The sequence below is a fragment of the Poecilia reticulata genome, chromosome 21 (genome assembly GCF_904066995.2).
Source record: "Poecilia reticulata chromosome 21, P_reticulata-male-v2, whole genome shotgun sequence".
Classification (NCBI taxonomy): Eukaryota; Metazoa; Chordata; class Actinopteri; order Cyprinodontiformes; family Poeciliidae; genus Poecilia; species Poecilia reticulata.
This window is the reverse complement of record NC_088850.1, coordinates 5,133,185-5,157,680: the sequence shown is the minus strand read 5'-3', so window position 1 is coordinate 5,157,680 and position 24,496 is coordinate 5,133,185. Positions and strand designations below refer to the sequence as shown.

The 24,496-nt window shown below is 35.8% G+C and overlaps 1 protein-coding gene across 7 annotated transcripts in view; it reads left to right on the top strand.

Annotated features, from left to right (window-relative positions):
- Positions 1 to 786: 786 nt before the first annotated feature.
- Positions 787 to 24,496, top strand: part of dtnba (dystrobrevin, beta a) — a 34,840-nt gene continuing 11,130 nt past the window's right edge. For 2 of the 7 annotated variants that reach the window (XM_081602293.1, XM_008397300.3), the window contains exons 1-12: positions 5,294 to 5,701; positions 8,364 to 8,417; positions 15,264 to 15,346; positions 15,451 to 15,531; positions 15,629 to 15,842; positions 17,303 to 17,388; positions 18,442 to 18,596; positions 18,725 to 18,824; positions 19,735 to 19,901; positions 21,072 to 21,196; positions 22,005 to 22,076; positions 22,768 to 22,845. In XM_081602293.1, coding sequence (XP_081458419.1) covers positions 15,265 to 15,346; positions 15,451 to 15,531; positions 15,629 to 15,842; positions 17,303 to 17,388; positions 18,442 to 18,596; positions 18,725 to 18,824; positions 19,735 to 19,901; positions 21,072 to 21,196; positions 22,005 to 22,076; positions 22,768 to 22,845 — 1,160 coding nt within the window. In that variant the 5' untranslated portion in view covers positions 5,294 to 5,701; positions 8,364 to 8,417; position 15,264. Of the gene's footprint in view, positions 1,018 to 5,293; positions 5,702 to 8,363; positions 8,418 to 15,263; positions 15,347 to 15,450; positions 15,532 to 15,628; positions 15,843 to 17,302; positions 17,389 to 18,441; positions 18,597 to 18,724; positions 18,825 to 19,734; positions 19,902 to 21,071; positions 21,197 to 22,004; positions 22,077 to 22,767; positions 22,846 to 24,496 lie in introns of those variants that run through there. The other 5 variants (XM_081602289.1, XM_008397302.3, XM_081602291.1 and 2 more) reach the window with 5 other exon arrangements.

Genomic DNA, 24,496 nt, shown 5'->3' with positions numbered 1-24,496 from the left:
ATTTGTTGAAACTGTCACTACGTTGTGACAGTATAGTATGAGACAAAAAAATTTTTTAATTACCCCCTTGCTCTGCTAACGCTTTTTCCCATCAGGAAAGCCTGTTGTAAATGCAAAGGCTAGTTAGCATAGCCACCGGTGACAGCAGATAAACAGTTCTCCTGTAACTGTAAGTTGTTTTGCCACTATTAGCACATTTAGGAGCAAGTACCCGAGGTGACTGACGGTGCTGAGACCCTCCTCCTGCCTCTGGTTTTGTTTTGGTCGGCAGTGGTGCATTTCTTCAGACGGCAATAGTAGCTCTGAGACAGATTATCTGTCTCATAATATACTTTCATATCAAAGCTAACTGTTTTAATAAATATGATATTTTTAAAAATAAAAGTTATACAAAAAAATATAAGTGGGGATCTACTTTATTGAAAAAAAATTTGTTTACTGTAATGAAATAACTTTTTTTTCCCCAGATACAAATATAAATGAGATCCAACATCAACATGTGACATTTTCTTAATATTTAATGAGGTGTACAAATTTTTTTCAACCAAATTTGAGTCCAGCAAACAAATTCAGCTTGGGGCCCCAGAAAACTTTGGGCCGGCCCTGCATATAATTCATCTTTCTGATTTGAAGTAAAAACAGACATAATACGTTTCTCTTTTTTCCCCCAAATGAAACTTGTACCTATAATTTTAGTCGTGCGGGTTGGTTTTGAGCGAGTAAGCTGTGTAAAAAGGGGAGGAAGCAGGACGAACCAGAGAGGAGTGACTTTCTTTCAAAAATAGTTCACTTCATCGCAGCAGCAGCAACCGGTGCAGTAGCTGCTGCGGGCGGGTGTGGAGGGTGACAAACATGGCTCTTTCCGGAAATAAATAACGGGACTGGTGAAAGATAACATCCTAACTCAGGTGGAGGTCACAAAAAAGCGAAGAGGGAGTGAAGAAACTTCAAGTCGGTGTCACACGGGCTTCTGTGTTGATGTATTTGGACGCGAATACCTGCCGAAAAATAGTCCCGGTGAGTAAATCTCGTTTTATGTAGCATACTGAAAACACACAACGTGGTTTAGACATTCAACTGGACGTTTTAGTTACGTGAAACGTCTCCTTTTAATTGCTAAAAGTACAAAAGTTTAGGAGTGAGAGTCTCCTAAAAGCGCATTCATTCGGGGGAACAAGGTGAACAGGGAGTTAAACTTTCCAGCAATATGGCCGCTCATATGTCACAAAGCTGCCCCGAAAGTTGGCAGAACTTAAGAGAAATTCAGGATTATTTATATTTTATAATGATTGTCGCTGTTGGAAGCGATGATGCACACTTAAAAACCGTTAGATGAGCAGTGTACGTGGATTTTTTTAATAGAAAGGGCTGTCTTTCCCTGCCATGACTAAGACATGCCCACTTTTCAAATCAAAACGGCAATTGGTGTTCAGTTCCTCATCGGTGGGAGGAACATTACTCCATTCAAAAATCTGGTAATTGCTAGTTTTTCTAACTTTTCTTCAAAAAATGCTAACTCTGGGGCACAACTTTAAGGATTATTAAAGTAATCAGTGTGCAATATTAAATTCGGCTTACCAATTTATGTGTATAAGTGTTATTTTTTTTCTGAACAGAAGCATTTACAGGAGCTGTGCCCAAAGTAGGTGTCGCGGGTCAATCAGAGTAAATAAACAGAAGAATTGTAAAAATATGAAAACACTTTTGTAGGTACACCTTATGGAGTTAGATTGTGACCTTTAAAACTACACTTATTCCTTAAGAGATTTTAGTCAACACAGTTTAATTCTCATGTTAACACAAACTTTGGATTTTGCTATATATATAATCTGCAACTGAAATTAACACCAGTGGTCAGTGAATGCAGAAGCTATAAATACATTGTTCCAATAGATTTATTCAGTCATTTCCTTGTTTTATTAATTTACAGAAGAGTCAAAAGTAACCTCAGTCTGGGCAAATTCTAAAGAAAGAAAGCAATTTAATTAAAAGGATACAAAAGGTTAATTTAAAATTTAGCTGCCTCATTCCCACTTCATTGCTTATTCTGTTAGCCTTGTAATTTGCTTATTGTTTGTATTTTTTTCCTTTTTAGTTTTGATCTACCTGTAAAACACTTGAATAAACAATTATGATTACAAAAACGTGTCGGCAACCTTTTATGAACTGGAAATTGGAGATTTGTGCTTGGGCGGTAAAAAAAAAAAGAAGTGCTTGAAATTTAAATAAAAATGTAAATGTTCTGATTAAAAAAAAAAACTATTAAGCAGAATAACAAGTTTCACCAAGTTATAACAATGGAAAGCACAGATTGGATTATAGGAACTGATAAAATTGGGACCTTTTTTGCCTACTGGGGACATACTTTGTGCTTCAGGCGAGAGAAGGTATGTTTACACTTAAAACAGGGCGAAATGAAAAGGCAAACAAGAATTAGCCATCTGCCTTTTTTCTGGGATCCACCACCCTTCACCTAATAAGCGGGTAGATCTCCAAAAGAATCTGTTATGTCTTTGCAAAAGCTTTTTCCTTATAACCTTTTCTTTAAACCCATGTGGAAAGACTTGTTGTTGGTTTACTGCACGGCTGAACTGTGCGACTATCTTCGCTGTGGGTGGGGAGATAATAGCAGAGAGGACGAAACCTATGATTAGTCTGGTTTATATAATTCCCCAGGAATCAGATTATAGTGAAATTAAAGCGTTCTTCATTTTGTATGTAGGAGTAATTGCTGTAAAGTTCACAGAGCTCTTCAACCAATTGCTGTTTAACACGAGCGAATCTGAGTTAATACACAACGTAGCTCGCAGCATTGCCGCGAGATAGAGAAAAATGACTTGTTCCTTGTTCATTTACTTTTCTTTCACCGATGCTTGGGAGAATATTTGCATAACGGCTTGTTTGAATTCCTGTTCAGGTGACTCTGAGGTCATTGACACTGCGGTATGTTTGCATAAAAAGTCAGGTGAATTTGTACATGCTGTGCCAAAATAAAAAAAAATGGCACTTCAGTTTTCAACAACTGCAGTGCCAACAACTACAACTTTCAACAACTGCAACACAAGACACAACTTTCACTTCCTATCTTTTGTCTCTTGCATGCTCATCCTGTTTCTCGCACTTATGCTTCCTTCCGCTTTCTTTAACTCACCTCAGTGTCTGTTTCATCTTATCCTGCAGAGTTTCTGTCTCTGCATTCTTGCATTTGTTGTTTCGGTAAATAAATTAAAAAGTTGCTTTATCAATTTAGATATCCGAAAATGTAAATGTGCAAACGTAGAGCCTAATAATAGGATATGCATGCTGTAATTAAATGTAGCATTGAATGTCCTAGCTTAAAATGGCAAACAATGCGAGGGCCTGTGGTGGTGGGGCAAGTTGGTTCTAGTACAAGCGAGACAATGAAATATGATCTATGAAAGGCTCCCAGTCAGTTTAAACTGGTCTTAATGTCAGATTAAACTCGGTAAACATCATGTAATTTGATAATAATAAACCTTTTGTGATGTGGAGATTGCGTTTGAACCATCATCATCTTGGAGTTGTTCGTCAAGATAACCGTTTGTTTTAGCCAGATCCAGATCCACATTAGATTAGCATGATGAAATTTGTTAATTTGATCCAGTGAGTTTTTTTTTTGTGGAACTTTCTCTCTGTATATTCAATCTTTTTTTAGCTATTAAAATATAGAAATTGGTGTGCAAATGTAAAAACCTCTCAGGTGTAAAAAAAAAAATTAAAAAGTAAAGAAAAATAAATGTTGTTGAAGCCTTCAGTAATTACCTTTCCACAATAATTATTATTATTACTATTTTTTATATTTGGGGACAAATTGTAAAGCTATTCCAGCTTGATAATAAGTAGGACCATCCAAAAAGTCATTTAATTCAATTTATTACATTTTCTGGGGGTTTAAGTATTTTTTCTCTTTATTCTGTTTTTTGTATTTCTAACCCAAAAAATAACCTCTGCTTTCTGTAAATAAATAAATCAACGTTAATAGAGTTGCTATAATCCAGGATTTGTGAAGGTAGGAACCTTATTTTGGAAATAGTGAAAATTAATGGAGAATTTACAGGAATTTATTGAAATTAATGGAAATGTGTTAGAATATGTTTAAAATGTTGATGATTGGCCAATAATTTTAATAATACAGCATTAATGTGTTTTCATATTATCTGCGCTCCTCTAAAGCAAACCCACATATTCATTTCCAAAGATAAACCTCAAACTTGTTCTATTTGTCTTAAATGTGACACATTATGTTTCCTTGAACTGGTTAGGATACAAAACTTGTTCATTACCTTTTTTGTGCAAAATTATTCTTAAATGATGACATTTTAGTCTGGTCTGGTTTTGAGCTCCTTTCAGAATGAAATGTTTTAGGGCGTCTTGTCACTTTAAATCCTAATAAGCTGCTTCAGGCCACGCCCCCCCACCTCAATGTTCACACTCGCATGTTAAAATGGCTGCAAAGAGATGCCCAATTATACAGCCGTAGATCTTTGAAAAGCATTAGTACAGCCGCCTGCACAACCAACAAGAATGCAACAAGTGACTTCTAGATTGTAAGTCAACAAGAAGACACTTGTCTTTTCCAGTAGCCATTGTACAGCGCATACAGCAGCGAGACCAGCTGGCCAAATATGCTGAAGTTCAGTTTGGGTTGCTAGGTAACAGCACAGTGTTCGTTAATAGGCTCAGCGGTTTGTTTTTATTGTTGCAACTTATTGCCAAAAAATACCTGGGTTGTTTATTTTTAAGTGCTTGGGCTGTTGAGACGCAACTGGAAGTAGAAACATGTGCAAAATCTGACTTTTGCATAATAATTCTCTTATTATGCAAAGTAAACCAGCTGACCAAACGTGTTGGAGCTCGTCTTGGGTTGCTAGGTGACCGGCTGGACTTCGCTGGGGTTGCTTGGTGACGGTTGCAGCCTGCTGATTTGTGACATTACATGCGGAAGGTTTTTGAACCGCTCATTTTCCAGACACCAAAAAACATGAACTTATTGGCAAATAACAGCACGTTTTTATTATTTTATTCTCTTTTTGTTTTAAGCGGTGGACTGTAGAAGCTGTAGAGACCCAAACGGAAGTACAAAAACATGCTAAAAGTGAAAATAGCATAACAGGCCCTCTCCAACACTTGTCTCCCAGCACCCTGTAGCAAAACCACCATTGATTCAGTCAGCACCTCTTCCCTGTTTCCTGAAATCGTAACCTTTTTAAACGTTAATTTATAAAATTGTTGCAAGCTTTCCAGAGGTCTTTGCGGTTGTTTGGAGGGTAAATGGCGCTCAGAGGCGCTTTAGAAATGCTGTCGTCTACAGTTGCTGCACATAGTAATGTAAATTTAACACACACTCGCTCAGTGCTCAGGCTCCTGTCAGTGCAGGGACAACGGTGGACAGCTGCAAGGGGTAATTTGGTCATGTGGTCTTCAAGTTGTGTGTAGTAAACACCCTCTTACCCCTCTAAAGTTCCCCTTCATCTGATAGACACCCTTTTCCCTGCCTTACTGCCTCTTCTTTACTTCGACAAATTAAGTCTTAAGCTGTTTCTGAACACGGGGAGTCCACTGTTGCTGACTTTTTTTTTTTGCTTGCAGTCAATGCTGTAGTGTGTTTGTTTTTAGCTTGAGAGTAGCTGGGATTTAACAGCTGCTCTACTTGTTAGCAGAAACAGAGAGAAAACCTTTGGTAAGTATAGTTTGTGTTTGTTTTCAGGTCCATTTGTCTTGTGCAGGTGTGCAGGTCTGCATACAGCCACTGGGGAGAGTGTGTGTGGTGGCTGTTATTAAACAGGTGCACTGGTTGGGTGGTCTGCTCACTGTTTTACATCATTTTTTTTATATATATATGCCACTATTATATGTTTTAATTGTTGAATATTTGCTTTTATTTGATATGCCAGAACCAAAACAAATTTTAAAATGTAAATGGTGCATTTAAAGAGCCCTAAGCAGGAAAACAAACACATTCACAATCATTTATTCTGAAGATAGAGTTGTACACAACTGAATTATGACAATTAAAGCAGTTCTGAAAAGAGTTCAATCAGTTCATTGTTGTTGCTGTACACAGGGTTTCATGACTGATGTTTTTAAATACTTTAATGAGTTGAAGTTAACATAAAAATAATTTACATAACTTAACTTTTGGGACTTTTGGAGTTTTTGATGAAAAAGTATTTGCCCACTTATAGATTACCTTTATTTATTTTTCTGTGATTACTGCTTCGGATCAACAAATATATTTTAATATTAGACAGATATAACTTGGGAAAACACAAAAAACAGTTTGGAATTAAATCCCAACTCTCACCTGAGTACTACTACATCACAGCAGCGCCCCCACAGGCTAGGAGGGGAAGCGATTTTTGGTAGGGTTTGGTTCGTTTGACATGTTGCAGTGTGAAAGCGAACCACTCCAGCTGAAAATGTAACAAATGTTGCAACTTTGGTCCCCTATCGAATCAAGTGAACCGTTCTGAAAACATGCTAAACATTATGCTTGCTTAATAAGCTTTACAGGTTTTTTGGCAGGAATGTGATGCCATAGATCTAGACTTAAATCCAATGCTTAATGCTAAGCAGTTCTGCTTAGAAAATGTATCCAAAGTGAGGTAAAAGATACTTTATGTATTTGTTGCAAGAGAGACACGATGAGTTATTAGATTTAGGTTGTTTTAAGTTTTCACACAAGTAGTTTGGTTGGATGCCATTTTTCCCTTTAAAATCTGAAAAACTAAAAGAAAACAGTAAATTTGTGTCACTCTCCGCTAAAATTGAGTACAGTACGCAGTACAAAATAGCAAAAATAAGCACAGCTGTTACCCCAGGAGATGTTTACGCTTCAGTTCAGTGTCGAGATTATCATCACCTGCGGCTGTTGAGGTCTGGATGCCGACAGGAACATTATTTCTAGATGCTAGCAAACCATTTTTTATTCACTTTCATCTGTTCAAACTTGAAATCCCCCTTGTTGTCTGATGCAAGATGCATTGGAGGGGTTGTGTTTCTGTGAGAGTTTTTTTCTTGTTGGTGTTTGGCAACTGCTCTGTATTTACTTCCTTTTCTTATTTCCTACCGACGTCTCATTAGGTAAAACAAAACCACTCGGCAGTCTCTATTGTTTTGAACATAAAAAAGCATTTACCAACAATGCAAATTGCACATGCTTTCCTTGCTAAATCTCCTATTTATTTAAAGCTAATGACTGCACAAGATATCTACACATCCTTAAAAAGTCTTAAGTTGATGCATCTAAAATTAAGGCCTTAAAATGTCTTTTTTTAAAAATGAAATTAAGTGGGGCTTAAATGCATTCATAATTTTGTCGTGGCAGGACTCCTTAATCTTGTATATTAGTAGTTTTATACTTTATCCTAGCTATACCTTAGCTATTCCCTTGGTACATAGCAAGGGCAAAGATATCTATCTAGCAAGCTAGCTGTCCAGCAGACTAGCTGGCATAGTCTAGTTAGCTGGCAAAGGACAAGCTAACTACCCAAAGGCAGCTAAGTAGTTAGCTTTAGCCTTGCTTACTGTCTATCATGGATAGGTAGTTGGCAAGGGTTACTACCTACTCTTACTACCATAGGATAGATGATAATTAGCCAGCCATCCTATGGTAGCTGGCTAACTACGTAACCAGGAACATAATTGCTAGATGCTTGCAAACCATTTTTCATACATTTTTGTTTAAGACTTGAAATCCCCCTTGCTGCCTGATAGAAGATGTATTGGAGTTACCATAGGCTAACTATTCATAGCTACCCTATGGTAGTTAGTTAGCCAGCTACCATAGGGTAGCTAGCTTGCTTTACCCTTGCTAACTACCTAGCAAGTATAAAGCTAGTTATTGGCTCACTTCTATTACCAACCCATGAGATTTATTTATTTGTGATTATCTTTTGTACATTTGTTGCAATGCAAGTATTAAATTTTGTTCATAAAGGTCTTAAAAAGTTTTAAATTTGAGTCGGTGGAACCTGCAGAAACCCTGCTGTAAATAATCCCACATTTACTGTGACTACAGAGAAAAAAAAGTCTTCTCAGAGTGTATTTGGAGTAAATTGTGGCCCAACATGAGGATTCAATCAAATTTTATTACCAACCACAAAAGAAATTCTAACTTTTTTTTTGGTCAGTGTTGAATGTTAGAAAGTTAGCAGAGATGAAATGTCCGAAACGTTAATACCTTCTTAAAGTTTTCTTTTTAACTCCAAATGATGATGAGGAGGTTCTGCTCTAACAATCTGAAGCGTATTTCCTGTCAGCTGTTTGTCTGTGTCCCCGAATAACCTTTGACATTTCTATCCACATGCTAAGAAGACTTTTTTCTTCCCTCTGTCTGCTAGCTGTCCTGCATTGAAGACCCCCTCTGGTCCTGTTTGACCTCCTGACACTGAGAGGTACGACCACACTCACAAATTAAATGCTAAATTTAGCCAACATTGAGATGTTCTCGTGTTTTTAAAATCAGGAAATGTCGGCCGTGTTAAAACGCCGCTGTGCAATGCAGGTGTGAGTCACCGTCTACACAAGCTCTGAAAGGCAACACATGCAGTCTGCAGAGAGGGTTCATACAGGTCCTTGAAATCCTTGAAAATATACTTATATTAGATGCTTTCAAGGTTTGGAAAGTGCTTGATTTCTGTATAAAGTCTTTGAAAGTGCTTCAAACTGCACAGTTTAGTGATAAAGTTAAATCTGATTAAAACTTAAGTTTGGAAATCATTTGAAACCAGATATTTTCATATTCTTATTCTTTTTCTTTGACGTTAAATCAGACTAAATTTTCTTATTTTAGGTTAGTTAGAATTTCAAAAATTATTTCTATTTGCTAAATGCCAGAAAACTTTGAAAGAACATTTTTTTGTAACTTTCTTTCTAAATTCTTTTTAGGCGTTTAATTTAAGCAGGAAAGTTATTCAACTTGACCCAATTTGTCTGGATTGTTTCAATGTAATCAATATGTGATAGTTATTGAAGTTAGTTGGCTAATAAGTGTTTTGTTCTCAGAGTAGTCAGGTGTATAAGAGAGAGACATTTCAAAACATAACATTTTGTTATTTTATTTTATTTTGTCCTAGCTGTAGAATGTTATAGTAACAGTAATAAATTAAACCATATAATAGTGAATTTTCTATTCATTTTAGCTGTTTTTATGCTGGAAAAGTTGGAAAACTTGCCTTGAAATGCTTGAAAAGTGCTTGAATTTCGTGCAGGGCACATTGTGGTGAAGCCTCGTCGTTATGGATAAACTGATTAAACTTGTAATTTATCGCGTCAGATTTTCGCTCCATTCAGGTTTGAAAAGATGAAACGGTGCAGCTTTTATGCATCATGCCTGTCATTTCACCTGGTTTGGCATCTCATCCTCTGTCCTGTTGCGATGTAATCTATTTACACAAATCTTTGTGTCCAACATATTGAGATAAATAACCAGAAATATTTATCTTGTGATGAAAAGAAATTCCTCTGGTCATCTAAATCTTAATTACAACACAGATTCCAGTTTTTTCTGAAAAGAAATTATGTAAAAATAATCTCTAAGAGAATCAAAATGTAAGAATATGTCCTGCCAGTTCAGATGAAACCTTTTTTTTTCTCAACTATGCATACAATAATAAAAAACTAATTAGTAGTTTTATTTTATTATCATTATAGGTTCACTGATTGCAGTTTACTTTTCTGATGATATTGATTTTTTCTGTGCTATCCGACCGTAGAACGATGTCAAAAATCCAGAATCATCATTTAATACAGCTGAATGGAAAATTATGCTATTGCTATACATTTTATTCAGAATAAACTCAGTTTATTTGGTTTTAATGTCGATTCATTGAATTATTTTTCACTAAACTTCTACTTTAGTTCAGTTGCATCTAGCTGCTTTCCTGAGAAACATTTTATTTCAGAAAAGTCAACTTTGCTAGAATTTATTGAGCAAATCGACTCCAAAAGATTTTTATTTAATCCGTTCAACATTTTCAATTTGAAAAAGTTACAGAAGCAAAATGTAAAAAGACGTTTAAACTGAGCATCTAAAATGCTTCCTGTGATGTAAAACCGACATTTTGACGGGTGTAGATTAGAAATACTGAAGATTATCGACGTCAAAGTCAATATTTAAAGCTTGTAGTTTTATAACAACGCCACACGACGTGCATTTTTATGTCTGGTTCGCCAAGAGATCCGATTCCAGCATTGATTGGAAAAATGGCCGCCGAGCCGTTTCCATTCCTCTGATGTAACTGTATCTTCAGTGATTTAAAGCTTTCACAGCTAAAACAGGAAACTGATCTCACAGACCAAATGTTCTCCCATGTCAGCTTTACTCGCCCTCAGACAGACATGGACAGCCAGACTGGGAGTAGTTATCACCAAGATGGAAATAACAACTTGCGCATCGTGGGAGACCAGTGCGGTAACTGGTGAGCTGCTGGGAGAAGTCACTGCTCTATTTTTAACTCCAGTAAGAAAAGACTATGAATGAGAACATGAAGCTTGTTTCTCATGTCCATCCAACTATTTAATTGACCTTTTGATTATTAAATACTAGGAGATATTTGTAGCTTGAATTGTAAATGGAAAACAACAAAGATATGTTTTTAATGGGTAACTTAATTTCAAATGTTAAAAGGACGACAATGTAGCCTTCAAAAAGCAGCCATGTTGTTTTAGTCACATCCTGTGTATTAGGGGTTTCCAAACTAAATAAAAACTAAAATCAAGCAATTAGTTGTCCAATGTTTTAGTTTATCGTTTGTTTTTTATAAGGAAAGGATGTTATTCATCATAAATCCAAAACGTAAGAAGGATTAAAAGAAAGGCAACAAATTTATTCTCGGTTATAAGAACAAGATTTGGGTTTCTCTCTTTCAAAATGCTTTAGGAAATTAAATAAAAGCTTATTTGTTACAGCAAAGTCAGCTTTTCAGTAAAAGTCTCTGAATAGTAGAAAAATACATTGTTTTCTACTTTACTTATTTGACTTTGTAAGAAAATTGTGTTTATTTAAACATAAACAGTATCTATTTGCATTAACCACCTGAGCTGGATGGATAGATTTGTGTCATTCTTGAACTGCAGTCGGGAATCACACAAACTCAGCCTGAGGGCCACAAATGGCAAAAATAAACAGTTTGTGTCCAGTATGTGTGGAATCCGCAAAGATGTAACCTGCGCTTTTTCACTCAGATGTTTTGATAATCTTTGTAATTGTTTAGTGAATGTAAAATATGTACATAATTCCTCGGCGTGCTGAATAAACTGTAAAAACCGGATAGTAGGGCTGAAATGATTAGTCAAGTATTGACATATTCATCAACTCATTTAGTTATTGATTAATTGTTAACTGGAGTATACACACTCAAAAAAGGCCATTTGCAGCAAGACCAATATATTCAGAGCAATAATTGGGCCAAAGTTGTACAAAAATATATGACTATAGAATCTAAGATGAAATAAAAAATTTGAGTGGCATAGTTTTTATTTTTTGTTTAAATTCTGTGAAAATGGGTTAAGCAAAAAATAGTCAACAGATTAGCATTGTGTTGATCTTTAGTCAATCAGAAGAGGACGAGCTTTAAACATTTTCATGTTGGAGTAATTTTTTTTTTAGCTACAGACGCATCTTTTGCAATAAATGACCAACCGTAAACTAAAGGAATGCTTGAATATTGCATTTTACGCAATAAATTATTTATTTTCTTATACACAGTAAAAATGCCAGTGTTGAATTAACACCCAAAAGTGTCTATATGTGTTTAAAGTAACACTTTTGAAAGTGTTAAAAGATTGACACCCATTTTTTTGTTAAATTAACATTGGTCTATAATACTGAAATGGGTTTAAGAAAAGTTCAACTTTCCATTTCTGTGTATTGTTTTGAATATTTTCCACTGGATTTGATTGATATTGACACCTTGTGGGTCAATTATTTACTTTTTTAACACCACATTATGTTTTGTGATCAACACTACACTGGTGTTACTTTTAATAAATTTTAACACCAGCACCGTTGTAAATGTTAATGTGACTCTGTATTGTTGAATTTAACACCAGCTGACTTGGACACATACAGACACTTTTGGGTGTTAATTCAACACTTGCATTTTTACTGTGTATAAAAAGGAATAGAATTGTTTATTTGCATTTTTTATGTATTCCTAAAGTTGTATAAAAATGGCAGAAAATGAAAAATCTGGATACCCTGCCTATTTTTTATGCGATTAATCATCATAATAATTGATTAATCATTAACAAATAAAAACATGTGCAGCTCTGTTTTAGAAGATTGAATTCTACAATTTGCAGGTAGATTTGAGTATTTTGTCTTGCATCTGCTTTCTGATCAGAACAGCTTGTTCCAGCTGCTCAGAACTGGAGAAGCTGACGGTTTAATTTTCCGAAATGCTTTCCAAAGCCACTGACTCCTCTTTGGCATCCCACATTCTACAAATATGTTTCATGTATGTATCTGTTTTATTTCCACAGTGCAATTGAGCAGAGAAAAACAGAATATTTGGATCAGCTTAGCTACATTTACTGTCTTGTCAGGAGACTTCGTATAGTTATAATGTAACAGGGAGAAGCCTAATGGTTGCTGATAGCACAAAGCCACTGGTATTTAGTGGGAAAGACTCACCAGAAACTTGCTCAGACACAGCAGTTGTTTTCTGTCTTAAGTGTTTATGTTCCTTTCTGTTCAAAATTTCGACCATTAGAACTTATTTCTAATCTGTATGCATTGCAATGACACACCTAATGTCCCAAACAAAACCTTACCAAATCTGTACCAACTGCTACTTTTAGCTCTGTTGGCTAAACTAGAGCAACATGTGGTTGAAAATCCAGCTGATTATATCTTGTTTTGAGTGAAACTTTCTTATCCTTTCATGTCCTGTCTGACTCTAAATGCCATATTTATAGGGCAACAACTTACGTCTTTCTAAAACCCAACTAATGACCAGTTTCCAATAATATTTGAGCATTAAGTTACTGTGATTGTAAATACTTTCAGAGTAAGTTTTGTTTTGCTTTGTTTTTCTTATTAATTGACAAAAAGCACCATCAACAGTTGCTCTTATGATGCCATCTATAGCAATTAATTAGTTATTCTACCGATTAATCGATTAATCGGTTTAAAAAAATGTGGGGAAATTCTGTAAATTTTTCATTTAACAACTTAAGCTTATTTTATAACATATTATAAATACCGAAAAAATACAAATAAACGATTCAAATCCTTTTTAAAATAAGAAAATAAACATTTTATTTTCTAAAATACATAATAAAGCATTCCTTTAGTGACTTCACTTCGGCTTGACTGAACGTCAGTACAATGTAGGACTGATCTGTTGATTACGTTTTGGATTAACCAATTAATAACTGGATAGCAAAGAGATTTTATTTTCAGAATTTGAACTGGCTGAAGTTAAAACTATGCCACTTGATGAGTTTTGGGGAAAACATATTTTCAGACAAATGTTTTTTTTTTATCTTAAACGCAAAATCTATATGCATCTTTGAACAGTTTTGGCTTGTTTTTCCAGTAAAGGGCCTTTTTTAAAAGCCTATATACGCTTATCAGCGATTAATCGATTACTAAATTACTTGACGATTATTTCAACAATCGATTAATCGCGATTAATCGTTACAGTTTCAGCTTTTTTATTACAATATGCGAATAGTTTGTGCTGTTTAGATTTTTTAGACACTACAGTTTATAATGATTACTTCTAAAACCTCTAATTGATTAATTTTTCATATTTTTTTAAGGCTTAAAATTTAAAAAAATAATAATAATTTAAGTTCAAAAGTGTGAATTTTCTTCTGTTGGTGCAGGATTGTTGTTGGGGATTAATCTAGCTCTTCATAAATTACTGTCATAAACAAAACCTGGACTTTTTCTGAGCTTTACTAGATTTGGAAATCTGTCATCATGTAGATTAGAGTTGCTTAGTTCGTCACTGTTTAAATAAATAAATGGCTTATTCTTGACTAAACTCGACAATATTTTTAGCAAGTGTTAAAAAGTGATTTGTGATTGTGAGGAAGTGAAACGAGGAGTCTTTATTTTGTGTGGATGGAGGACAAAGTCTCCTGGGAAGCCTTCAAATCCTCTCAGGAATGTGTGTGAGTGAGCTGGGGGGTTGACTCGTCACCACATTGTACAAAGAATGCAGATATTTGTCTGCGACCGTCTCTTCTTAGCTACATGTTGAGCTTTTTCTTTCCTCAATTTGGCTTTTTTTATCGTTTTCTCACAGCGTTCCTTGTTTTTCCTTCTTCTATCAGAACAACAGCAAACCAGTTTTCTTCTTCTGTTCGTCTTAATGTGTTTATTTACTCAACGCTTTGCTTTTTTTAACCGACTTTCTGTAAAATAAAAGAAATATTTACAGTGATGGTTTCTATTGTATCTTAGTTTAAAGAAATAAAACTTGTATTTAAATGAATCCAACCTCTTTAGTTTAAAAAGAAAACCCTGTTGATGTAGTCCTCCAACCAGTCTGGCCCAGACTGGTTATACTGGTTATACTGGGACAACGCTGCCAGCCCCAGTCTTTCCACTCAGTCCGGAAAAGTTTATAAAGTTTCTTAAATATTCAAATAATTTGAAGGGCTGGAAAAGAATCGGACATTTGGTGCATATCTCATTCATTCATTCATTCATTCATTCATTCATTCATTCATTCATTCATTCATTCATTCATTCATTCATTTCATCTGTGCTTTCATTCATCCATATATTTATTCTTCTGTTTATTCTTTCATTCATGTAGGCATTTATTCATATATTTACCTAAGCATGCATGCATTAATTAATTAATTCATTCATTCATTTATTCATTCATTCACCAATATATGCATGTATTAATCTATTTATTTAATCATGCATGAGGATTTGAATGTCATCTGTGCATTCATACATTTATTGATTCATTCATTCATCTATGTATTCACCTTTTCATTCACTTATTCATTCACTCACTCGTCCGTGCATTTATTTAATCATCCATCCATTTATTCATTCCTTCATGTATTTATCAATTCATCTGTACTTTCATTCATCTATGAATTAATTAATTCACCTATTATTCATTCATTCACTTATTATTCATTCATTCATTCACCCTTTGTGAACTGATTTTCTGCATTTCTCAGTGTAAAACTGACGGAGTTTTTCCTCCGATGTGGGACGGTGACTGTTTTCTTCACTTTTCTGGACTGTTTTCCTGTTTCTGCAGGATGGTGATGGCGGAAGGAGCCCAGAGAGACGGAGGGAGGGCAGCGCCAAGAACGGAGGGGAGGCAGATATTTGTGGAGCTCGGTGAGAATAATAATCTGTATTATTTCTATTTCTCCCTTGAAGGATGTTATGAAATTATTTTTTGCCAGATGAATTAAAGGTTTTTGTTTCTGACTTTTCCGCAGGGGAACAGAACTTTGATTCCATTTGTCTCTCTACATATCGCACCGCCTGCAAGCTCAGATTTATTCAGAAAAGATGCAACTGTGAGCATCATCATGGCCGACGAGCCTTCAGTTACATTTTAAAACTTTCTTACAAGAGGAGAGGAGGCTAACTGATGCTGTGTCTTCCTCCCCCCAGTGCATTTAATTGACATTTACAACGTGATCGAGGCGGTGCGGGACGCCGGGCTCAACGCCGTAGAGCTCAACGCCGGGATCTCCGTTACCAGACTGGAGAACCTGGTTTCCTCCCTGTTCAACCAGCTCAGCAAGCGCCTTCCCACCACACACATCATCAACCCGCAGGAGAGCACCGTCCTCCTCGTCGAGTTCATACTGGCCGCCGTTGACTGGTAACTGTTTGCATACAGCAGGATGTCACTGGTAAAATCTTTCCAGTGTGAAAATGAGCTCAAAAATTCATATTTCCCATCAGCCACTTGATTTTCAGCATGATGGACACTTTTCAAGATGGCTGCCGTTTTTGAGAATTTTTGTCTAATTATTGCCGTTAAATTCCACCCAGTTCAATGGATGAACTTTATGTTGCATCATATGTTGGTTATACTATTCATACAACTTCACAGTAACCATATGTAGCAAAATCAGATGAAGATGTGTGACAGACTGAGACAGTTCTCTTAATGCTAGCGTTAGCTTCTGCTACTTTTTCTTTTTTATTTGTTTAATGTTAGCTTCTGCTAATATGTTAATGTTTAGCACTCACTTCTACTAATAGTTTTCTGCATTTAGCATTAGCTCCTGGTGATTGTTTTTTTTTACTTGTTTAGCAGTTTGGCTTTAGCTTATACTAATATTTTTATGTGTTTAGCATTAGCTTCAATGTATTTTTTTACTTGTTTTGCAGTTTAGTGTTAGCTCCTGAATAATAATTTATGTGTTTAGCATTAGCTTCAATTTACTTTTTTACTTTTTTAGCACTCTAGTGTTGGCGTCTGCTAACATTTGTATGTGTTTAGCGTTAGTTTCTCCTTATATCCTTTTGTGTTTAGCAGTAGTTTCCGGTAATATTTCTGCTGATATTTTCATGTGTTTAGCATTAGCTTTGATTAGTATTTCTATTTGTTTAGCAGTCTAGCATTAGCTTCTGATAATATTTTTAATGTGTTTAGCATTAGCTTCTGTTTATATTTCTATGTGTTTAGCATTAACTTAGGGTAATGTATTAAATGTATTTAGCAGTTTAGCATTAGAGCAGCTAAGGTTCTTGTTTAGTGAATTAGCGGTTAATGAAGCTAACGTTTTGGTTAGCTGTGTCCATCACTGGCACCTCCTGCTGATTTTACTGCTAACATATATTCTCTGTTACCACCATGGTGCACATTTTGAAAAATGTCCACCAGAAAAAGGAAACACAAGATAAAGAAAATTTACATCATTTCTATGGTTCAGAATATGTCGGCTATTATTTGGCACCAAACATATTAATCTAATTGGCATCTAAATTTAGTGTAAAAATACATTTTCTGTGACGATCTTGAAAACTCAAGTTTATCAGTAAATATGATTTCTGTGGCTCCAAATAAATATGATGTGACACTAAAAGTATTCACCTTTGATAAATATTTGCAAAGTTGGTGTAAAGGTAAATCTACCTTCTTGTAAAACGGCTGCCATCTTGAATTTTTTGGTGGCTAACGTTTTTTGGTTTTTCTTCAAAAATGAAACATCTGGAAACATCTGTGCCAAGTTAGGTTCTTGTGTCCACATGTGGAATATTTTGCTGAAATATTAATTTATCTGCTGCACTAATATGCGAATGCTAAGAGTAAATGTGTTTTTATCGTTCTAGTGAGCCAGAAAGCCGTCTGACCGTTCTGTCTGTTAAAGCGATGCTCTCTATACTTTGTGGAGGGAAACTGGTGGACAAACTGCGATGTGAGTAGAAATCATTGCTTACTTTCTGCTCAAAGTTTCAAATAACACTTAAAAACATTTAAAAAATAACATTTTAATTCTATGTATGACGATTTTCAGACGTAATCACCCCATAGTTTTACTAATAAACTCATTTTACAATTGGTGACGGTTTGGAGAAACCTAAATACACAAAAGGCAAATGTCTTTGATACTTGACAGCTGCAGTTCTATCTCTCACTGTGTTTTTTTAAACACCCAAAACCTTAGAAATGAAATTATTTTTCATCTGTTTTTGATTTTTTTTTTTTTATTCTACTTCAAACTGACAGATGGGTTCTATTTAAGTTATTTTTTAAATAAATAAGTCTGCCAGTAACTAGACTTGGGTGATTAATTTCAGTTAATCCATGACTTAAGACTGGGGTTAAATAATTAGTTCTGGTTTTGACAACCTTTTCCTTTAATAAATGAATTCATTTATTCTTGGATTAACACAAATCAATTTAATCTGGATTATTTAAATTTGATAAAAATAATAATGCATGACTGTCAGACAAATAGAAGAGGATTAGGGCCACTGGAGAGTAAAAAGAAATCAGACCTTTTATCTCAGAATTCAGACTTTTTTTCCTTAGATTTTAGACTTTTTTATTCTGACATTAATTTTAGAATTTAAACTTTAATCTCAGAATTTGTACTTTAATCTCAGAAATTTTATTTTAATCTCAGAATTTTGACTTTGATCTCTGAATTTAGTTTTTTTTTTCTCAGAATTCGAACTTTAATCCCTGAAGTTGGACTTTAATCTCCGAATTTGGACTTTTTTCTCTGAATTTAAACTTTTTTACCCCCAGAATTCGGACATCTTTTTCTCTGAATTCGAACTATAATCTTTGAATTCAGACTTTTTTTCTAGAATGTTGCGTTTATTCTTCTGATGTCAGACTCATTCTCTGACTTTAATGCCAGAATTCTTAGGAAACGGGTCATAATCAGTTTTTTGGCCCTAATCCTCCTCCATACAGACATCTGTACTGTCCATAATAATATTCGTCATGTTTCTGCCCGTAGATGTGTTTTCTCAGGTTTCTGACTCCAAGGGAGTCATGGTTCTGTCCAAGTTTGACAGTTTTCTAAGAGAGGCTCTCAAGCTGCCCACTGCTCTGCATGAAGGACCGTCCTTCGGATACACACACACTGTGGCTCGCTCCTGTTTCCCACAGCAGGTACACACACTTCACTCATCTGGGTTTTGTTTCTCAGAGATTAGTTGGAGCTCCTGACAAAGAAGTAAAGAAAGACGGGACGTTGTTTGGTCGTAAAATGTCTCGGCGTTTTTTCACATGTTTTGTAGAAACGGGTGATGCTCAACATGTTCCTGGACATCATGGCTGAGCCTCCGGAGTGTCTGGTCTGGCTGCCGCTGATGCACCGCATGGCCAACGTGGAGCAAGGTACACACACAGCTACACACACACACTTACACAAAATCAGACACATTTAATCCAAGGATTCAATTGCAGGAATATTTAAAGGATAAATTAATTTACAATACAAAAGCACTCAAATAACCATATTGGCCCAATTATGGAGAGCTGCTTCATTCAAGATTGAATTGATAAATAATTTTACCACTGAAATAAAAAGTAAGAATTGAAAACTTTTTTTTTATTTACGGGGAGCTGACTTTGTCAATCAGTTTAACATTTTTATTTATCTTTATTTCAAAATGTATTCATTTGTTCGGGATTTCTTTGTCTTTATTTATAAACTCATGTATTTGAACTTAAATAAATGACATAAAAAGAGCCGGAAATAATCAGCAGAGTAAATCTACAATGTATTCATGTTAAGTTAAGCAGAAATGGCAGAACTTTTCTCATTTTTATGTGGGAAGTATTTATTTTTTTATGCAGATCCTTTGTTACAAATGATGAGGTGTATATGCTATTGTATTTCAGGCAATAAAATGCTTATTTCCTTATATCAAATAGGAATTTAATTGTTTATTTGCATTTTTTTATATATTTTTAACATTGTACACAAAAGGCTTAAGTGGAAAACCTGAATGTGCAATTTTTTTTATCCGATTAATTGTCAAATTAATCACTAAATTTATCGATAACAGCACTTTTTTTTGTGTCCAAATAGTAAAAAATTTGAACTTATTAGTTTATTCAATTTAAGTCATTTTGAACAGAACCTTCCTAATGCTTAATTGTTTTTTTTTTATTTAAAATACTGTACATTAATCTTTAGAATAAATATACAGAATTTCATTAATTATTTTAGTTTTTTATCGTATTTATTTTGGTTTTGTGTGCTTTACTTCTAAAAAAAAAAGTTGTTTTGTTTGTATTTCAGTCTATCATCCGGTTTCCTGCTCCTATTGCCGTAGCAACGGGATTACTGGCTTCCGCTACCGCTGCCTCCGTTGCCGCGGTTACCAGCTGTGCCAGAACTGCTTCTGGCGTGGAAATGCCAGCGGCTCTCACAGCAACCAGCACCAGATGAAGGAGCACTCCTCCTGGGTGAGTCCCGGTGCGATTACTAACGTGTCACACCAGGGGGCGCTGTCTGGAGAGAAACAACGCAGATTATTTGATCTCTCTTCTTAAAAAAAGGCAGATTCAAGTGTTTGGTGAAAAAGTTTTTTATGTCTGCATTTTATAGTTTTTTTTTCAGTTTTTCCTGCTTGTCTGTTGGAGATCCAGCAGATTGGAGAGTAAAATGATTTCAGCAGAGAAGTAATGAATTTAAAGATGTAGAAATGGGAGTTTTAATTATAATAAAGTCCTGACTCATCGCATTAATGGTTTCAGGATAAACGTCTCACCACAGCAGCTTCCTGCTCAACACATTCAGCAGATTTATGTTTAGTTTTCAGCCTGAATGAGGTTTTAGTTCGTTTTATTTTTACCTCCTCCATGTTTTTATTCTTTTTCTGTTTGATGTTCATGAAATAGTTTTTTGATTCATAATCTGAATGGAATCAAATTATGAGTCTGATTCCATTCATAATCTAGATATGAACGGAATCAGATTTAAACTATCCCTCCCTCCATCCATCATCCGTCCATCCATCCAGCCATCATCCATCTATCCATCCATCCATCCATCCATCAGTTTATCCCTCCATCCATCATCCGTCCATCCATCCATCCATCCATCCATCCATCCATCCATCCATCCATCCATCCATCCATCCATCCATCCATCCATCCATCCATCCATCCATCCATCCATCCATCCATCCATCAGTTTATCCCTCCATCCATCAGTTTATCCCTCCATCCATCAGTTTATCCCTCCATCCATCATCAGCCCATCCATCCATCCATCCATCCATCCATCCATCCATCCATCCATCCATCCATCCATCCATCCATCCATCCATCCATCCATCCATCCATTGGTTTATCCCTATATCCATCCATCCATCCATCCATCCATCCATCCATCCATCCATCCATCCATCCATCCATCCATCCATCCATCCATCCATCCATCCATCCATCCATCCATCCATCCACAGATGTGTTTTTAACATAAATTATAAAATGCTTAAATGTCTTCATTTTTGTTATAGTTTCACTAAATCTAATATATCCACACATTTTCTAACTGATAGTGATGATAATTTTCAAAGGAAAGGTGGCGGTGACGTGTACAAAACAGTTTTTTCTTTCATTTTTTTGCAGAAATCTTCTGCGAAGAAGTTTGGTCGCGCCCTGAGCCGGACGCTGGGCTGCGTGTCGTCAAGGGAACCGCCCCACCCGATTTACCCCGAGGAGCCCGAGCGGACCCTTAACCTCACCAACATCGTGTACGACCTCACAGCAGCGCCACACGTCTTCATCGTAGACGCTAAACAACAAGCATTAAAAGCTGCATTTACTTTGTGTTTGCATGTAAAAGTTGGGAGCAGATCGTCTGTTTTGTAACAGTTGGACGACTGAAAAAGTGCAGCTAGTGTGAACTTACTGAACGCTAGCGCTGAGACAATTAATCAGGATGGATCGATTATTGCTACATTTAGTTTTCGCAGAAGTCAGTAAAGCAGATATTAGAAAATATTGGAGGAGTTATTTTATTTAAGAACAAAATAATTAGCTCTCTGGTTGATTAGGAGACTCCTGAGCAACATGAAACATATTCATATGCTAATGGGACATTGAGATATGACTGATAGAGTCGCAGACCCTCCTCTCTGAGCGAAATGCTCTAGTCGCTCCGCCCTCTTGGTGGATCTTTGCTGTTTGATTGTCCAAACGGCTGCAGACTGGGTCGTTACTGACCTGCAGGCGTTATGCTCAGGGAGCCACATATGTGAGTATAATAATGATCGTTGTGAATACTTACTTTTTTAATTGGTTTCTGCACAGATAATTTCCAACTTTGTGCATTTTCTTCCCCTTTCCCTTTCAGTTTTCTGTCCCTCTGCCGATCTTTGGCCTGTCTGTGTTTGCTCAGACTATATAACGATTCGCTGTTGCATGAATGCACTCAAAACCACGTGACTTTCTGTGTGGGTATGAGAGTGTGAGAGAATGTGTGTGTTTTCTGAGAGGGAGGTCTATGCTTTTAAACTGCTGATGCCGAGGCCTTTATGGTTATGCATGTTTGCTGTTCAGCCCCTCCAGACCGATTGGGAACACCAATGAGGCCATGTTGCTGTCTTCAGCGGTACCAGAGTCGTCCAAGAGGTAAAGAGTGACACAGAGTAGAGAAATATTAACTTCACTGTTTGCTTTCTGTTTGGCTATCAGGGTTAAAACAGTCGAGCTGATCAGTCCCTCCAGGAGTTGATCTTTTTCACTGATCAAAGTCACTGATTTGTGGAGCTAATTTAGACATTTCTGCATAATATTTTGTAATATTTACACATATGTATGAGGGTTAATGTGACTTTTTGTTTGATGGACTATTACTTGACATCAAGTAAAGCAGAGGAACCAGTGTAGTAGAAGTCAGTAATACTGCCACCTGCAGGTGGGAGTTAGCATTACATAAATACAATGGCTGACCATTTTGGGGGAAAATTGCAGTAAACTCGCAATTTAAGCATTATAGTAAAAAGATGTGAGGATCTGTTGATGTTGCACAAACATGGAAAAAACAATACAATATTATTTAAGCACACAACTGTTGTGTTAAAGGTTTTATTTATGCATTCTTCTGGAGTCCAAAGAGCCACATAAGTAGCTATGGCGTGCCAAAAAATATTAGAAATGTTCTTTTAAAGAAATTATTTAGAAAAAGTTCTATTTAACATGACGTAACCCATCCAATCTATTGATTTTAATCTTGCATTCTTAGAAAAAGAAGATCAAATCACTTAAAATTGTAAATGAATGAACTGGAGGGATTCTGACCGTCCGTTTCTCTTCCACCCAGCTTGGCAGCAGCTCAGAGGATGAACGAGGAACACGCTCTGATTGCAGCGTATGTGAATCGACTGCAGAGCGGCCCCTGGTGAGAGAAGCACAAACACACCAGCGAGGGTTTGGACAGGAGTTTACCAGTAATCAATAACTACAATAATCGTTAGTTACAGCCCTACTTATGTGTAACTTTTCAACAACATGTAGGAGCTTGTTTTAAGTCAATATCATTTATTTAAAAAGTTCTAGTTACAGTGGCAGATTATTTAACTTTTAACAAGACATTTTCCCATCTTGTAAGAGAAATAATCTCAGTGGAGCTGGTATTGTTTGCTCTAGAAACTAAATAAAAATGAAAGATTTTGTGTTTTTGCAGTATGCAAACGATTATTTAGAGATAAACGGCGATGGGTGAATTTTTCAGAAAGAAAATTATGAATAAAAATGTGGAAGAAAAAAAACTTTATTTACTTGCAGCCTTTCTCAAACTGTGGTGCCCGGCTGCCCCCTGGTGGCCAGCAAGGTACTGCATGTAAACGACCGTTTATTTGCCGTGACGTCAGCTTAAAGTGCGACGCTACAGCTAGCTTACCGGAGGATTGTGTTTAAAAATAATAATGAATAAGTGGTTTAAAACCGGGTCGCTCAAAAGAAAAGCTGAAGATACCAGTGGAAAGAAAACAACGTCAGGATTACAGAGGAAGCTAAGTTATAGCTGCTGAGAGATTTGATGCGTCGTTCACGAACGATTCGATTCTTTTGAACGGTCTCCAGTCTCAGAGGGAACTACTGTTTTTACAACTTTGCTGCGTATTTTGCTCTGCTCACACGTCAACAGCAGATTTGTTTCTGACGAAGCAACTAAAGTTGACTTTTTTCTTTTATTGTGCTTCTAAAGTTACAAATGTTAATATGTCATTAATGCACACAATAATTGGTGTATAAAACAATTTATTATTATTTTTTATGTTCACGTGTGTAACTCAAAACGCCCCGAGTCTATTTATTTGTGGCATTGTTGTGGCCAGTCTCAGTTACAAAACAGCACAACCTTTCGTAAGGTGAACAAAGAGGACAACAATAAGTGAGCTAACAGACTTCAGCTCAACCCCTTGCCTTCAATAGCCATTGTACAGGTTTTAGAAGTATAATTATTGCATCCATTCATTTCAGTCAGGTGTGAAACAGCAGGAAATCACCTTAGGAACATCTGCTATGGATGATCAAAACAGGCTAATGAAGCCTGAATATTAACGTCTTCATTTAGGCTAAATTTGGAGACAAATGGCCCTGGAAACATTCAAACTGGTTTTCTGGGTCAAACGGGGACGGAAGTACTTCACCTACTTCTAAGGCTCAGGAAGAGGGATAAAAATCTAGAAATACTTGGAAGTGCTGGAAAATTTACTGAATAAAAAAAAACAAGTTTCTCTGTTAGACTTTGATTAGCTTTTGAGCCTTATTATGTTAATTTTTGTATTTACCAACCAAACAATGATGATTATTTTAACAATCGATTATTCGATTGATTGTTCTAACGATTAATCGGTAAAAAGGCACATTCTGTAAATCTTTCCATTTAGCCACTTACGTCTTTTTTATACAATATTTGAAATCCTTTAACAAATGCAAAAACAACCTCAAATAATTAAATTCCTCTTTTAAATAAGATAATACATATATCAGTCTTCAAGTGTAGTTGTAGCTAAAAATACTTCATCTCTTTCTGCTTGTCCTAGCAT